This window comes from Chrysemys picta, chromosome 3 (genome assembly GCF_011386835.1).
Source record: "Chrysemys picta bellii isolate R12L10 chromosome 3, ASM1138683v2, whole genome shotgun sequence".
NCBI lineage: Eukaryota > Metazoa > Chordata > Testudines > Emydidae > Chrysemys > Chrysemys picta.
Window position 1 is genome coordinate 70,395,955 of NC_088793.1, and position 16,659 is coordinate 70,412,613.

A 16,659-nucleotide genomic window follows, 5' to 3' on the forward strand; every position below is an offset into this window, starting at 1 on the left:
TTTCAATATTATTTAACTCTTTTCTTAAACTAACCCTTTAAAAACAAATATTTCCTTTTTTCTTTAAGTTCTATCTTTCTGTTCTTGAATAACCTGTCTTTACCAACCTCTCGCCTAACTCAACCACCCCAAAGAACCTTTTTCCTCTAAACCTTACTCAAACTTTCTTTTTTCATCTTTACACTCTCTCTCTTCTTTCAACATTTTTCTCTCCATGTACCCAAGCACAAACACACACAATACTTCCCTTAGTCAAACACATACACACACACAAAAATTCAAAATGGCCGACAGCACCAAACTTCGGTGCCACCGGAAATGGGGTGGGAAGGCGGGACATAAGCCCTAATTGGGCATACAGACCTGTCAAAATTGCATGGTGATGAGAGCTATCAAGCCGTATGCTACTGATGCATCAGATCACAGAGGCTATCCCAGGGGTCGGCAACCTTTCAGAAGTGGTGTGCCGAGTCTTCATTTATTCACTCTAATTTAAGGTGTCGTGTGCCAATAATACATTTTAACATTTTTAGGAGGTCTCTTTCTATAAGTCTATAATATATAACTAAACAATTGTTGTATGTAGAGTAAATAAGCTTTTTAAAATGCTTAAGAAGCTTCATTTAAAACTAAATTAAAATGCAGAGCCACCCGGACCTGTGGCCAGGACCTGGACAGTGTGCCACTGAAAATCAGCTCGCGTGCCGCCTTCGGCATATGTGCCATAGGTTGCCTACCCCTGGGCTAGCCTATAGCTGACAAGTCACAGCCAAGAAGCAGGTGTTTGTGCCGTGCCTTTCGCTCAAGCTGAAATGTATGGAATGAAATGTTGCAATCAAGCCCCTCTGCTTTTTTTCAGCAGCATCACCTCTTGCAAACAGAAACCACAATTTTACACATGGCTCAATGCAGCAGATACCTGATGTTGATCTTGCTTGCGAATTCATTTTTGAAAATCATAGTCTAAACTGATGGGGAAGTGGTTTGGATTATCTGTTCTATTTCAGGCATTCTAGCAGGAACAGAATTGCAGGTCACTTAGTGCAGTGGTTCTCAGCCTTTCCATACTGCTGTACCCCTTTCAGGAGTCTGATTTCTCTTGCGTACCTCAAGTTTCACTTAAAAACTACATGCTTACAGAGTCAGGCATAAAAATACTAAAGTTTCACAGCACACTATTACTGAAAAATTGTTAACTTTCTTATTTTTGCCATATAATTATAAAATGATTGGAATATAAATACAGTAGAACCTCAGTTACGAGCATCTCAGGAATGGAGGTTGTTCATAACTCGGAAATGTTTGTAACTCAACAAAATGTTATAGTAGTTCTTTCAAAAGTTTACAACTGAACATTGACTTAATACAGCTTTGAAACTTTACTATGCAGAAGAAAAATGCTGCTTTTAACCATCTTAATTTAAATGAAACAAGCACAGAAAGTTTCCTTACCATGTCAAATCTTTTTTTAAACTTTCCCTTTATATTTTTTTAGTAGTTTACATTTAACACAGGACTGTACTGTATTTGCTTTTTTATTTTTATTTTTTTATCTCTGCTGCTGCCTGATTGCTTACTTCTGGCTCCAAATGAGGTGTATGGTTGACCGGTCAGTTCATAACTCTAGTGTTCATAACTCTGAGGTTCTACTGTATTGTACTTAGATTTCAGTGTGATACTTGAGCCTGTTTTTCCACTTGTGAGTCTTGTCTGAAGCCCGAGGCCCCCTGCCCAGGGCTGAAGCATGTAACTTAGCTTTGTGGGGTCCCCTGTGGCTTGGGGTCCCAGGCAGTTGCCTTGCTTTTCACCCTCTAATGCCGGCCCTACATGTGCAATTCCCCCTAACCTGTCACATGATCCCCCTGGGAGTCGCAACCCCCAGGTAGAGAAACATTGATCTAGATGAGTGGAGTACTCCTTGGAAGATCTCTGCGTACCCCCAGGGGTAAGTGTACCTTGGTTGAGAACCTCTGAGTTACACTCTGAGCATGTAGACAAGACCTGTCATCCAGACATCTGGGAAAGAATTCTCCGCAGTAACTCAGAGCCTTCCCCATCTAGTGTCCCATTACCAGCCATTGGAAATATTTTGCTGCCAGCAGTTGCAGATTGGCTACATGTCATTGCAGGCAGTCTCATTATACCATCCCCTCCATAAATTTACCAAACTCAGTCTTGAAGCCAGTTAGGTATTTTGCTTCCCTTTCCCCTTTGGAAAGCTGTCCCAGAACTTGACTCCTCTCATGGTTAGAAACTTTTGTCTAATTTCATGGCTAAACTTGGTGATGGCCAGTTTATATCCCTTTGTTCTTGTGTCCACATTAGCGCTTAACTTAAATAACTCCTCTCCCTCACAGACATAGCAGAATGAGATCTTCATTGACAGTGCAGAAGCAAGTGGCAATAGCATTCTGGAACTTGCTATGCTAGATTGCTGCTATTTAGGGGGAAATCATTTTGGAGCTGCAAAATCAATGGTTGGGGTTTGTTGGAATTATTAGTATTTGAAATTATTAATTTTAGTGTCTGAAACCACCAGACACAAATTTAACCAGAATTCCTTTATTAAATCCAAAGGCCAAATGGTATTTATACAATTGCTTTAAATGTGTAACTGCCTAAAAATAAGCAGTCACTACACCTAATACAGTAATGAAATATTTATAAGCATATGATCAATATACTTACAAATAGGCCAGAATGGTCAGGAAGGGTCTGACCAAGAACGTTCAAATTTATCTCTCTCCAGACACTTGAGTTAATTTCAGCTTTATCAAAAACCCAATTTGAATCAGTTCATCCTTGCTACTTTCCTTTCTCCAAGGCCTTCCTTTCTTATCTCCTTCCCCAGTCCTCCTTGTTTAGAAGTAGAACAGTGGGAAGATTTATGCTTGTTTCTTTTAAGACAGTTTTCCTTTGTTTTATTACTGCAGCTTTTCACTTACTTTTTGGACCATACATCTTTCCCACACTGTAAGCAATATTACTTATTCTCATGACCTTTTACTTGCTGATTGGGGCCTTTTCTATACCAGCCACAAACCATAAAATTATTTTCTTAACTAAACGTAAGCTAACTTTAACTATGCCCACATGGCTATTGTCATACAAATGTGTAGGGCCATTAGTCATCTCCTGCTATGGAGGACTTGACATTTGGCAATGTGCAGGACATAGTGGATGGATTTGCTGCAGTGAGGTGATAGATGGCATACATATCCCTATTTTGGCACCAGACATCGTTGCCACAGAGTGCATCAACAGGAAGGGCTACTTTGCTACGTTTATATAAGTGTTGTTGGATCACTGTGGATGTTTAATTGATATCAATGGGGGTTGGTCAGGGAAAGTGCATGACATGCATATTTAAGAACACAGGAACGTTCTTTCCTGACTGGTTGATTACAATTGAGGATACTGAAATGCCAACAGTGATTCTGGGGGATCCAGCCTACCCTTTGCTCTCTGAACTCAGGAAGCTGTACGCTGGCCACTTTGACAGTACCAAGGAAAGATTCAACTACTGGCTCAGCAGGTGCAGAAACCAGTTGAATGTGCTTTTGGTACATTGACGGTACGTTGGTGGTCGTTACTCACTGGGTTGGATCTCAGGGAGAAAAATATTGTTGTGGCCTGAATGACATCTGTGAGGCAAAGGGGAAAAAGCTGCTGCCAGAGTGGACGGCTAAGGTGTCTGAGTTTGAACAGCCAGACACAAGGGCCATTACAGGAGCTCAGTGTGGAGCTATGTGGCTGAGGGAGGCTTTGAAAGAGAATTTAATGGTCAACTACAGTAGAGTTCTGGGCCTGGGCCTGAAGCTTTGGGTGCTGTTAGGAATTACGTAGTGCTTGCGCTACCTTTATTAATATGGCTGGGTGATTTCCTGAACCTATAAGTTCTGTGGTGCTGTACATTTATAAGCACTGGGTTCTTAGATTATTGCTATGCATTCAGAGATGTTTGTGAACTAATAATGATAATTTTATTTTTCAAAAAAATAGTTTTTCTGCACTGTTTTTGCCACTCTGTGCAGAAACAGGCAATGCAATACAAACTTTTAAGATAAATTAACGGAACAGAATTTTAAAATTGGAAAAACAGCAAATATTTGTCTATTTCAATGCATAAATGTAATCTGTTGTGGCTACATATACACTGACTGGTGAGAACCACAGTTGGTGTATGTGAAGCCAGGGTTTTCCTTGCTGTCCCACAGGATGGAGTGGTAGGGATAAGGCTGCAGCCTGTGATGCCCTGTGATATGCTGGAGGATGTAGGGAACTGCTACCACGGAGTTCTCCAAGGTCTTCAAAGGGTAGAGAGCCTGGGATTTTTTGACCTGTCTGTCAGCCAGGGTCTGTAGCAGCTGAGTTTGCTGACTGAAAAAACCCATTATGTCCTGGTCCATTTTTCCCTCTCCTTGTCCTGGGCTTTTCTCTTGTCCACTCTTTCCTTCTCTGTGCCATCTGCCATGTTGGCCATCCAGGTCCTTTGTTCGCACTCTGGTGCAGCACTGGCTTGCAGGATCTCACTGAACATCCTTTTCTTTCTTTTCGTCATCAGAATCGGGCGTTGTGTGGGTGTGGAAGGGGCATACTTCAAGGCCGCAGCAGCTGCTGATAAAAAATGATATCATTGGATATACCCTAACAACAGAGAAATTTCAAAACTCCCTTCCTTCCTTTTTTCCCATAAAAACTTTTAATAAGACATGCTTATTGACACTTAAGCTTTGGAGCAACTCTCCACAGCCCCATTCTCCAACCCCAGCCATGGTAAGCATAGCCTGCTGGGAGGGGGGAAGGAATCCTCAGGAACAATAACATTTTAGTCCCTATTGCATGGGTATGAGTAGAGAGCAATGGCACAGAATATTTCCACAGGCAGTGGTGGTTTTAGTGGATCTCTCTCTCCTGCGTGTAGCAAAGGAGCACAGCTGCTATTGGTGTTCTGAAGCTGCCTGGGCCTATATGCCACTAGCCTGTTTACTGCAATGGTAGCAGCCAAACTCATTGTGGAGTGGCATGGGAAAGTGTTCTGTAGGGGAAGAAATAAGGCTACCATTCCTAGAAATCATTGGGTGACGATTGTGGAGTGTGTTCATGAAAATTCAATCTGGATCTCTCCGGAAGATACAAGGGACAGTCCTTATGTACATAATCAAACTGCTCTGTATGGCCTCTGCATACAAGGGAATGAAAAGCAGATACACGCTATACCTCTGTTTGTTGTATTGCTGTCTCTTCTTGTACTTTTAAAAGAATAAAAAGTCAATATCTGTGTCTTGTTAATTTGGAGTTGGGCTGGGTGCCATCTTTAAATTTAAATGTAAGGAAAAATGCATGCCCATGTTATCTAAGGTCGCTTCCCCTTCATCTGGCTTGTCTATACTTTGGCTGGTGATACTTTGTCTTGGTCTTCTCCAAGGTATCCATGGTTGTCTGCAGAGTGCTTGTGGTATCTGTCAGACATGGCATGCAGCTCGTTGTAAAACCAGCAGGTCTGCAGCTCCGCACCAGATCAATTGTTGTCCACCCTGATCCTGTGGTTTTCCTGGCGCAGTTCCTTCACTTCCTGATGCTGATCCCTATCATATCCCTTTGCTTGCATCCCCTATGCAGTCTTTTCTTAGCTGTCCACCTTTGTACATCTGTTTTGTAGCTGTGCTTGCACAGTCTCTTCTCTTTCCACAAACCCAGGAGATCCAATATCTTTTGTCTGCTTCAGGCAAGAGCACGTCTATTGCATGGAGCCATCATGATCAGTTGTGTGCAGCTGCCCAACAAAGGAGAACTGCTAGGTGTGCTCACCATGCTGGCCAATCAGGAAAAGGCATTTCAAAAATAACTGGGGTATTTTTGAGTAAGTGTGTGGTTTCTGATCTCTGTGACCCTTGGGCAATGGAATTCACCATTATAACCACAATGGTCACTGTTGCAGGGAATGGGGCATCATGTCAGGGTCGACACAGATCAGTCAGTGTCTACACTCTTCTGCATCAACCTCAGTTGGTTGACCATAAGTCATCACTTTTTGGGGTGGGGAGTGTGGTGGTTTTACTGTTACTGTAATGGGGCACTTATTTTGGCCAAAGACCAATTTGAGCATAGACACATACAGAAATAGGTCAACGTAAGGTGACTTATGTTGAGCTAATGTTGTAGCATAGACCAGGTCTTGATAACTTCTGTTCTTCAAGTGATTGCTCATGTGTATTCCACTATAGGTGTGCATGCTCGCCACGTACACCAGTGCCAGAAGTTTTTCTCTTAGCAGTTCCCGTAGTGGGGGAGCCCTGCTGAGACCCCTGGAGTGGTGCCTGTATGTTGCGCCATAAAGGGGGCTGCGTGCTCCCCCCACCCTCAGTTGCTTCTTGCCGCCAGTGAAGGTAGTCGGAACTTCTGCTCCAGCCTTAGCTGCAGCGCTTATAGCCTTAGTGGTATCCCTTTTGTGAGTGAACAGTTTCTCTAGTGCTTAGCCTGGCTCGGGGCATGCCCCATGGCCCAGGCTTCAAGTCGTGCGACTCTTGTCGCAATCCTATGCCCAGAAGTGATCCAAATTCCCAGTGTCTTCGCTGTCTGGGCGAGGCTCACCTCAGTGAGCGTTGCAAGATCTGTAGGTCATTTAAGCCTTGGATGAAGTGAGAATGTGAGATACGACTCCGATCCCTTCTTATGGAGTCCGCACTGGCCCCGGCACCGACGCGTTGACCCGACCCAGCTCAGGGCACCGAGTCTTCGGTGCGCAGTGAGGCACCATCTACCAGTCGGCACCGCTCCCCGGCTAAGAAGCAAGGGAAGACTCAGCGGCACTGAGATAAGGAGAGGGGTGAGGCCAGACCCGAGTTTGGCAGCCCACGATCCCCGTCGGGACCTTGACCTCTGACTCAAGCTGAGCAGAGTAGTCTGGTTCTGTCTGCGTGAGCCTTTCCTGAAGTGAGGATGCCTTCGACACCAGAGGCAGCCCAGGCCACGCACGACATCCTTGGCCTACCGGTGCCGGGAGCGCCACCTCAGTCGGGCCCCCGGTCCCGAGGGAAGCCGCCCTTGGGCGCACATCAGCCCTCCCCGGAGGCATCGGAGACCGAGGTGCCTTCCCGGGTTGAAGGTCCTGCCCGAAGCCCGCGACAAACTTCCACCCCGCGGGCCGGGTCTTCTGGGAGTGAGTCTGACTCCTCCGGTCGCAGGGACCGCAGGCGCCAGGACAAGAGGCGACGCCAATCCTCTTCTAGCCAGAGTGAGAGGAGCAGGTCTCAACGCCGATGGCACCGGCACTCTTACTCTAGCGCCCACCGCGATAGACGCCGTGCTCGGAGTGCATCCCGGGCGTCCCCAGCACTGCGGCGTCGTAGCCATGGTCGCCGATGGGAGTTGAGAGACAGCACCTCGGAGATTTACCTGTCCTCATCGTCGAGGTCGAAATCTCGGGGCCAGAGATGTCATGGCCGGGACTGTTCCAGCTGATCGTATGGCACCATGCGCTCGTCGATGACCTCGGCGTCAGCGCCCAGCCGCCCCTCTCTGGGCTGCAGCGAAGGAGCAAGCGGCTCTGTCGAGCCCCACGCGTCTCAGTGGCAGGGGGCACCCTGGCAAGGACAATGGTGCCAGTGGGCACCGTGGACCCAGGCACCCGCACCGGTGAGACCCCGCTCCATGGCCGGGGCCTCTCGGGTCCACTCGGCATCTCTGCATCAGCACCATGACCAGGCCGCGGACACCAAACCACCGGCACCGGGCCCGGAGTTCGGCCCGCCGGTGCCGCCGGACACTGAAGGCACGGTGCCAGCTGCATCCTCGGCACTAGACGAGTCCATTGCGGCGCCGCCTCCCATCTCTCAGGAGGACTTTAAGGCTCATCAGGAGCTGCTTAGAAGAGTGGCATTGAACCTCCAGCTCCAGGCCGAGGAGATGGAGGAGCCCTCAGGACATTGAATAAAGGGTCCGACTTCTTCGGCACCGGGCTGTGTGGCCCTTCCTCTGCACCAAGGGGTGGCCAATATTTCCACTGGCCTTTGGCAGACCCCGGCCTCCCTGGGGCCTATTTCGAAGAAGTATTTTGTGCTCACAAAGGGGCACGAATACCTCTACACCCACCCGGCCCCGAACTCTCTGGTGGTAGAGTCCGTTTACCACCTTGAGAGGCATGGCCAGCCCGCGCCCACCCCCAAGGACAAGGATGCTAGGAGACTTGACACCTTTGGAAAAAAGGTTTATTCCTCGGCAAGTTTCCAGCTCAGAGTAGCTAACCACCAGGCGCTGCTGAGCCGATATGATTTTAATCTGTGGGGGTCCCTCCCCAAGTTTGAACCCCTCCTTAAGGACAAGAGGGAGTTCCGGGCCTTGATTGACGAGGGTGCGGCGGCGGCCAAAGCAGCCCTCCAGGCGGCTTCCGATGCAGCGGACACAGCGGCCCGTTCGATGGCTTCGGTCATCTCCATGCGAAGGGTGTCGTGGCTCTCACTGTCGGGGCTGTCCATGGAGTCCCAGTCCATCATGCAGGATCTGCCGTTCGATGGGAAGGCCCTGTTCGCGGACCAGACAGACATGCGTCTGCATGGGATGAAGGATTCCCGCACCACCCTGCAGACGCTAGGCCTGTATGTCCCGCCCGCCAAGGACAAGCCCAGGCCTCAAACCTCAGCTCCCCCAGTTTAAGGGAAGATATGAGCCCCTGCCCAAGAGGCAGAGGGAGCAGAGGCGTAGATCCTAGCGCCAGTCCCGTTCGGCCCCACGTCCTGGCCTCTTGAAGGGCAAGAGGACAGGGAAGAGGCCTTTTTGACTCGTTGCGGGGGGGTCACCGGGCCTGTTGCCAGGGAAACCCTCCAGTTAAGAAAGTTGAGTTTTGCCAACCGTTTATCTATCTGCCTTCCAACTACAATGGTCCCATATAACGTTGGACCGATGGGTCCTCAGCACCATCTCCCAGGGGTACAGGTTGCAGTTCGTTTCACCCTGCCCTCCTTCCCCCTCCCCCCATCCTCTGTCCTGGGAGCCGGCCGGGGACCCGGAGCATGCCCCCCTTCTAGGCCGGGAGGTAGCACGCCTCCTCTCCCTGGGAGCTGTGGAGAGGGTACCTCGGGAATTCCAGGGCAAGGGATTTTACTCCAGGTATTTCCTGATCCCGAAGGCGAAAGGCGGGCTCAGGCCCATCCTTGATCTGCGGAATCTCAACCAGTTCCTGGTTCGTTGCAAATTCCGCATGGTATCTCTGGCCTCTATTATTCCATCCCTAGACCCTAGGGATTGGTTCACGGCTCTGGACCTCCAGGATGCATATTTTCACATCCATATTTTCGAGGCTCACAGGCACTTCCTCCATTTCCTAGTGGGTCAGGACCACTACCAGTTTACGGTCCTTCCCTTTGGCCTTTCTACGGCCCCCAGGGTCTTTACAAAGTGCATGGCGGTGGTGGCGACCTACCTCCGGAGGAAAGGGCTGCAGATCTTCCCCTACCTCGACGACTGGCTGCTCAAGGGCAAGTCTCGGTCTCAGGTGCAGGAGCAAATGAACTTCCCGCTAAACACCTGCGCAACTCTAGGCCTAGCGGTAAATGAGGCGCAATCCATGTTACTCCCGGTTCAGCGCATACACGTCATAGGGGCGCTGTTAGACTCACGGGTGGCCATGGCTCTCATCGCCTCGGTCACGGCCTTCCCGGTAACTACGGCACGGGTGTGGCTTCAAATCCTAGGCCATATGGCAGCATGCACCCATTCGAAGAGAGCTCAGGCCTCGTCAGCGGCCTATGTGGCTCATGTCCCTATTCAGGGCATATGTAAGGCTGCTACGTGGTCCTCTGTCCACACCTTCTCCTCGCACTATGCGATCGTTTCCCAAACGCGGGATGACGCAGGGTTTGGTAGAGCAGTTCTCCGCCCGGGTAACCCTTAAAACTTAAAACTCCTACCCACCTCCATCAGTTATAGCGTGGAGTCACCTATAGTGGAATACATATGAGCAATCACTCAAAGAAGAAAGGACAGTTACCTGTCCCGTAACTGGTGTTCTTCGAGATGTGTCGCTCAGGTGTATTCCACATCCTGCCCTCCTTCCCCGCTGTCGGAGTTGTCTGGCAAGATGGAACTGAGGGTGGGGGGGAGCATGCAGCCCCCTTTATGGTGCGATATACAGGCGCCACTCCAGGGGGTCGCAGCCGGGCTCCCCCACTATGGGTACTGCTAAGGGAAAAACTTCCGGCACCGGTGCACGTGGCAAGCACACACGCCTATAGTGGAATACACCTGAGCAATACATCTCGAAGAATGCTAGTTACGGAACAGGTAACTGTCCTTTTTCTAAAGATGCTTTCCACCAGGGTTCTTGCTTCTGGAACTTGGCTTCCTAGTGTGAAACTGTCAGAACTCCCCCAACTTTGTTTTTGGTCCAAGCAGTAATTGACTAAATGCTGACAGTCAAAGGCTCACTCCTTTTGAAAAGAAATTTACGCTCTTAAACTTTGCTCTCAATATCCATAGGCTATAAAATGTAAATGAAGTGTTTGATTTGTTTAAAAACATGACATATTTAGTTAAACTTAGCTTTGTATTGGAATGGAAATGTAACCATTCTCTTTTCTTGGTGAGGTGGAAATCAAAGGTGGAAGGCATGATTACTACAATGTGCTTCAGAACAAGAGTCTGCAGAAAACTTACATGGAGAATGGAAAAGAGCTTGGAATGGAATTCCTTGCAGATGAGTCTTTTTTGAATGGTCCATCAGGTAACCGTGGAACTTGTTTTTATCTCATTTTTGAGGTGAGATCTCTCAAAGGTTGCTTTGACTATTAGCTGACTTAAAATGTCAGAACTTGATCAAGATTTCTTATTAACTGCATATATTTCAAGTGGAAATGGGGGCATGAGGGGAAATTAAGTGAAGATAACTGATCAGTAAGGAAGGCAAATGAGTAAATCACACTCTTCAAAAGGACTATATTAACCCATACTTTCATGTTGATTACTGCAAATTTGTTTGTATAGGTGAAACACCAAGTTCTAAAGATGAAAAGCAAAGTACTGCTTTTTTCTAAAAATCCTAAATTAGACCACAAAATCCCCAAAAAACATTTCTATCACTGACACCCAAAGTGTGTAGAATTTAGTAAGGAAATGCTGGGGAGATTCTCACTGCAGAGTCTTGGCCTTCCATCACAAAACAAGTGAAATGCCCAAAGCTGTTAAATTCTTGCTACCATTGCCTTTATGGACCAAGAGAAAAAGCATGAATTCCCTACTAGTGGTGTTCACTCACTCCTCCTGATCTTTAACAATTGCCTTCAGAACCTTCCAGCTTTGACCATGGTCCTCTGCAAAAGCTGCCTCTCTTTAGCTACTCTTGCTCTAGCTTTTCTTCATCCCATCCAGCATTAATGGCATTGGATATATTTTACTGTCTTCCTCCTAAAAAGCAACAGAGGGTCCTGTGGCACCTTTAAGACTAACAGAAGTATTGAGAGCATAAGCTATTATACCTGCCTCTGGAGATTTCCATTACTTGCATCTGAAGAAGTGAGGTTCTTACCCATGAAAGCTTATGCTCCCAATACTTCTGTTAGTCTTAAAGGTGCCACAGGACCCTCTGTTGCTTTTTACAGATTCAGACTAACACGGCTACCCCTCTGATACTGTCTTCCTCCTGGCCTTCATTCAGATTGGTGGGTCTTCACAACTTTTTGTGTTCTTTCATTGTCATGGTGGGAAATGGGAGAAACCCAGGAACTCTGACTTTAGGAACTGGCCTCTGGAGACCTTGAAACTCAAGTTTCTCTATGGCCTGGCCTTTGTTTTGTGTATTGAGTGTTTCTGTCACTATATTTGTAAGGTCTCTGCTTCTTTTAAGGTAAGAGGCTTAATGGCTTAAAGGTTGAATGTGGATTCAATATATTCTTTTAGGATATCTGTTCTCACAATTGACAGAGAAGGAAGACACCTCAGTTGCTTCTGCAATGTCTGTACAGCAGAGAAGTCAAATGTGCAAATCTGCTTGCAGGTGTTGCCCTAGGAGGTTAAGCAGGTTTTGAAGAATTACTCTAATCCCTCAAATTGCGCACTTCAGTACTCTGCTTATCTGGCACAGAACTAGCCTCAAGTGAAGGAGAAAGCCCTAAGTGTGAACCTGATCTGGCTTTGACTTGGTGCCATTATGGCTTTCAGTGCCATGACCTGATTCCCCTTACACCCTGTGGTGTAGCTTCACTACAAGATCTTTTTATTCCTTCAAGTTCAACAGCTTCGTGTGCATGAGGCCCCAACAATTGAGATGATGGCATACTTTGACTTGTCAGAATGAAGCAGAGCCTCCACATAAGACACTGAGGCAGGTTGCGAGGGAGCCAGCAGTTCTCGAAAACATCACTGTTAAAAGCTAGGACTCCATAGTGAAGCTTCTTGAAATCTTTGGATTTTCCCTCCTCCATTCATGTTTGTGAGATAGGTAGATGATGATAATTTCTGGGTTCTATTATATGCTCAGTGATCTGACCAAAGTTTCAGTATTTGCTTCAAGGCACACTTCTGCCCCTTTAGTAGTTGGACCTTCTCTGTTGAAGTAGGCACAGAACTGTGGCCACAAAGGCTGCATCTCCACAATGGAGACTGCCACAAGCCAATGTTAATGTTTCCTGAATCAAATTTGACTACCTAGGCAGCAACTAGAAAGGTCAAGCAACTTGTGTGACAGCAATCTGATTAGCTGGTGGCAGAGTCCTGTTGCTTGGATGCACAGCGATCAGAAGACTTCTGATAGAAATAATATTCCTCTATAGAGGAACACAAGATGGTGAAAAGAAGGGGAAAATCTAACATTACCCAGTTTTTGAAAAAGTTATCTGATAGCATGGTTTGAGTTGATAATGGTGTCTCAGCATCTGGCTACCTTAGGCTCATCACAAATAATTTCTTTCTAAGTTAGTAGTGAAATGATCTTCAGAAGATGGGTTACCATTTTACCTCTTTTCCAGCAATAGCAAGAAAGATGCCTATAGTTCTGCTCCAAAGGAGGTATGCATAGGAAATCTGTAGTGGATCACTTCTGATGTGCTGGTGTACTAGGATGTCTCTGACAATTCCATGTATTCTTCTAATGATCAGAAAAATAAAACAAGACAGGTTAAAATTCTCTTAATCTGATTTGAGCTTGGCAATGCGAGCATATAGAACTCCTGGAGCCTCCATTTTGTCTCCCCAGGTCTCTGAACTGTTGACTAAGAAGATGGTCTGACAATCTGAGCCATTGGACCTTAAATACATCGGATATGTGCTATGCCAAAACGGGGGTTCATTCAGACCACACTACTAAAGTGGGAAAGGTTCATTGTTTTGGCAAGAGATAACAATGTTTCTGTTCTGCTTCCATTTTGTCTATCGTGGACTACTTGCTCCACTTAAAGTCTTATACTTTCTGTTCTCATTGTATGAGATGAAGATTCTCAAGTCTCTTTATTGGCAATCTCTCTGTCACCTTCCGAAGGAAAGTTGTAGTCTTTAAGACTTAGTGGTGGATTGACTGAAGGAACTAGTAATGTCTTCCTTCCAGTCAAAGACCTTGTCTTGAGATGGTTCTGTTCTTGATAGAGGTATTTTTTGAGTCTGAGAGAACGCTTTATTTAATCTGTCCTCAAAGATAAATTTTCTAATTCCAGTCACAGTTGTGAGAAGAGTGAGCAGTGAGTTCTAATAGGAATTCCTCTTTCACAAATTCTTCCCAAAACCTCATTCTCACCAGTGGGAAAACTAGACTCCATATATGAATAGAACATGTCATTCATCAAGTAGGAAACACTTTGTAACTCTTGAATGATCAGTATGAAGGGAATCCCGTTTCCATTCAGCGCCTGTCTAAATGGCTCATGCTGTGCATTGAGATACTATGCTTACCTCAAGATGTTAGAATTCCCTTGACCAGGGGTGAGACCCTCACTGATGGCATGTGTCTAAAGTTCCCATTGTAAACATCTACAGGACTGCTATGTGGCATCTTTACAAAACATTAATCTCTTGATTTGGCATCTAGAAGTGACCTTACTTTCCAAGGGCTCTTCTGCAATCCTTGTTTCGCTAGAATTCCTCAGCCCTACTTTGATTTGTACAGTTTGCTTAGACTCCCACAAATGAGAATAGATAGAAGCCACAGAAATTGCTGCTTACTGTGGTATCAAGTTCTTCAAGAATGTTGCTTTTGTATATTCGCACTTGAGGGATGGCACCAGCCTGGTGCTATTGAGCTTTGGAAGCCTTCTAGAAAACAGGAACTAGTGGATCTCCACAAGTACCTGATTGTGGGCACAGATCCTTGGGCACAGTGGTTATAGAAGGCTCACGTATCTCCAGTCATCTCAAATCCTGCCACTAACCCCAAGGAGGAACGGATCTCTATAAAACTCTGCACTTACTGATCTGTGTTGTAAGGAGGCACTGTATTTGAGTGAACTTGTTCCATGTGCACTGCTGTTAAATAGAAGTGCAAAATCAAATAAGTATTGACTCTGCTTTGTTAGTAACATGACCAGATATGATGTTCTAGATAGTGATTACTGTACTGTTTTACTACAGTTCAGGTGTGTATCCCAGATTTTTTTATTTGTCTTAAAAGCTGTACATTATAATATTTGTTCATTGAGCAAGCTTCTTTGTCTCTTCCTAGGTTCCACTGACTTTGGGAATGTTACATATGTGATTCCTGGGATTCATCCCTATTTTTACATTGGCTCAGATGCATTGAACCATACTGAGCCATACACTGCAGCTTCAGGTAATTGCTTTTGAAGTGAACAGGGCTCTAATTTATAGGTGTTCTTTGAAACTTTAAATATAGAAGAATGTCCACTAACATTTTATGGTTAAAGCCACATTCAATAAAGTACTAGTCCTAAAGTGTGCCTCATACAGTTTTGAAGGATGTCATCCTATTTTACTTTATCTCTCCTATAAAAGGTCGCCTTTAAAAGTTGCATTATAGGATGGAAATTGAAAAGCTATTAATTAGGTTGCTAGAAATATTCTTGCAATTGTTTGAGACTAATGTACTCCGATTATAAGTAACCGTTAAGAGGATGTATATAAAACATTGTTTTTGATCCATTAGTATTTGCTGTAAATTAACCAACAGTAATCCACCAAAATACAAACACTTGGCAGAGCTGGAGATGCAGAAGATTAAGTGCTTGTCAAGTTTGGGCACTGGTTTTGAATCCTGCTATGGTAAGCCTGTAAAGTTTTAGGTGCTCAGGTATTACAATGATCACATAATAAGTACGTAGATAGCAATGGTATTTATTCAGTAAACATTTCAAGAATTGACTGTATGCTCTTTATATATTAAAAAAAAAAAAAATCAAAGAGCTATACAGTTGTTCCTCAATCAAAATGGTAACTTTTAAAGGCTGAAATAGCCATAGAAACTAAAATTGGCTGGAGAATACTTGTCATATTTTTCAAATTGAAAACTGAGTGGTGGTAGGTGTCCCATATTTAAGGTTGAAGCTGTTAGAAGCCTGAGTTCCTTCTTCAAGTTTGTGCCCCACAGTTATTCAGAAAGAAATCTGGTCTTCCTGAAATTATGCATGTTGCATCTTAATTTAGTTGAAAATCAGGAAAGGGATTTTTAAGTTATGGTGGTCTGAAAACATACCCCAGGTTAACTTTTTTTTTAAAACTCTTTAAATTGAAGTTTATCTCTGATATGGCTTAGTCTAGAAACTCTCCTTTTTGTTTGGGTTCCCTGAGATGTCTTTCAGTATTTTTGAGAGGCTTAACGCATGATGCTTTGTATGTTAAGGAATTTTTGCCCTAGCTTAAAATGTCTTAATCTTTCTGTTGCTGTCTCGGTTTTTGAAACCAGGCTGGAAGCTCTGGTTTTTGACACACTAAATGTTAGTAGCATTGCCGCCTAGGCATTCCAGTCATTTGTCAAACCATAACTTAGACTTCCTCGAGTGCTGGTCCCTATGTGTATTCCACACATGGGCATGCATACATACCCCTGAGACCAGGAAAATCTTGCAAACAGCCTCCGTTGGTCCGCACCTTTGCCCTAGTTGTCCTCTTGCTCTGCACCAAGAATATAAGGGGCAGTGTGGACCAACTGCCTCTCAGTTCCTTCTTCCTGCTGCATGGCCTGAGTCAGAATCCTCCAGTGTCCAGAAGTATCTTTGCATCAAGTTTGTCTTCATCTCTGTAAATATAATTGAATATAGTTCATTAGTGATTTTTTTAGGTTTTTTTTGTATAGTTAGTGTAGCTTATTTTACTCACCCTGATGACCTTATTTTGTCTCCCCTTTCAGGAGTCAGAAGTACTTGTGGCACCTTAGAGACTAACAAATTTATTAGAGCATAAGCTTTTGTGGACTACAGCCCACTTATGCATCCGAAGAAGTGGGCTGGAGTCCACGAAAGCTTATGCTCTAATAAAGTTGTTAGTCTCTAAGGTGCCACAAGTACTCCTGTTCCTTTCAGGAGTAGGACTCTGCCAGGAATTCTGGGATTTGAAAACTGTCTCCTTCCCCTGCTATGTCCCATTCAGTGATGACCACCAATGCTCCCTTTACTGCCTTGGAGAGGCTCATATCTCTGCCAAGTGCAGTATCTGTTGCTCGGTCCCACCCTGAGGGGAGAATAGAGTTCTGACGGAGGAAGTACCTCATGGGGGAAAAAACCATGA

At 45.5% G+C, this 16,659-nt stretch overlaps 1 protein-coding gene across 2 annotated transcripts in view; it reads left to right on the plus strand.

Moving 5' to 3' along the window:
* PM20D2 (peptidase M20 domain containing 2) overlaps window positions 1-16,659 on the plus strand; it is a 34,898-nt gene that overhangs the window by 14,579 nt on the left and 3,660 nt on the right. Inside the window, exons 5-6 of one of the 2 annotated variants that reach the window (XR_010599536.1) lie at window positions 10,585-10,755; window positions 14,642-14,749. Coding sequence is in view for 1 of the 2 variants with exons in the window: in XM_005299711.5 (XP_005299768.2) it covers window positions 10,585-10,720; window positions 14,642-14,749 (244 nt within the window). In the remaining variant the exon portion in view is untranslated. The remainder of the gene's footprint in view (window positions 1-10,584; window positions 10,756-14,641; window positions 14,750-16,659) is intronic. The other variant, XM_005299711.5, reaches the window with a different exon arrangement.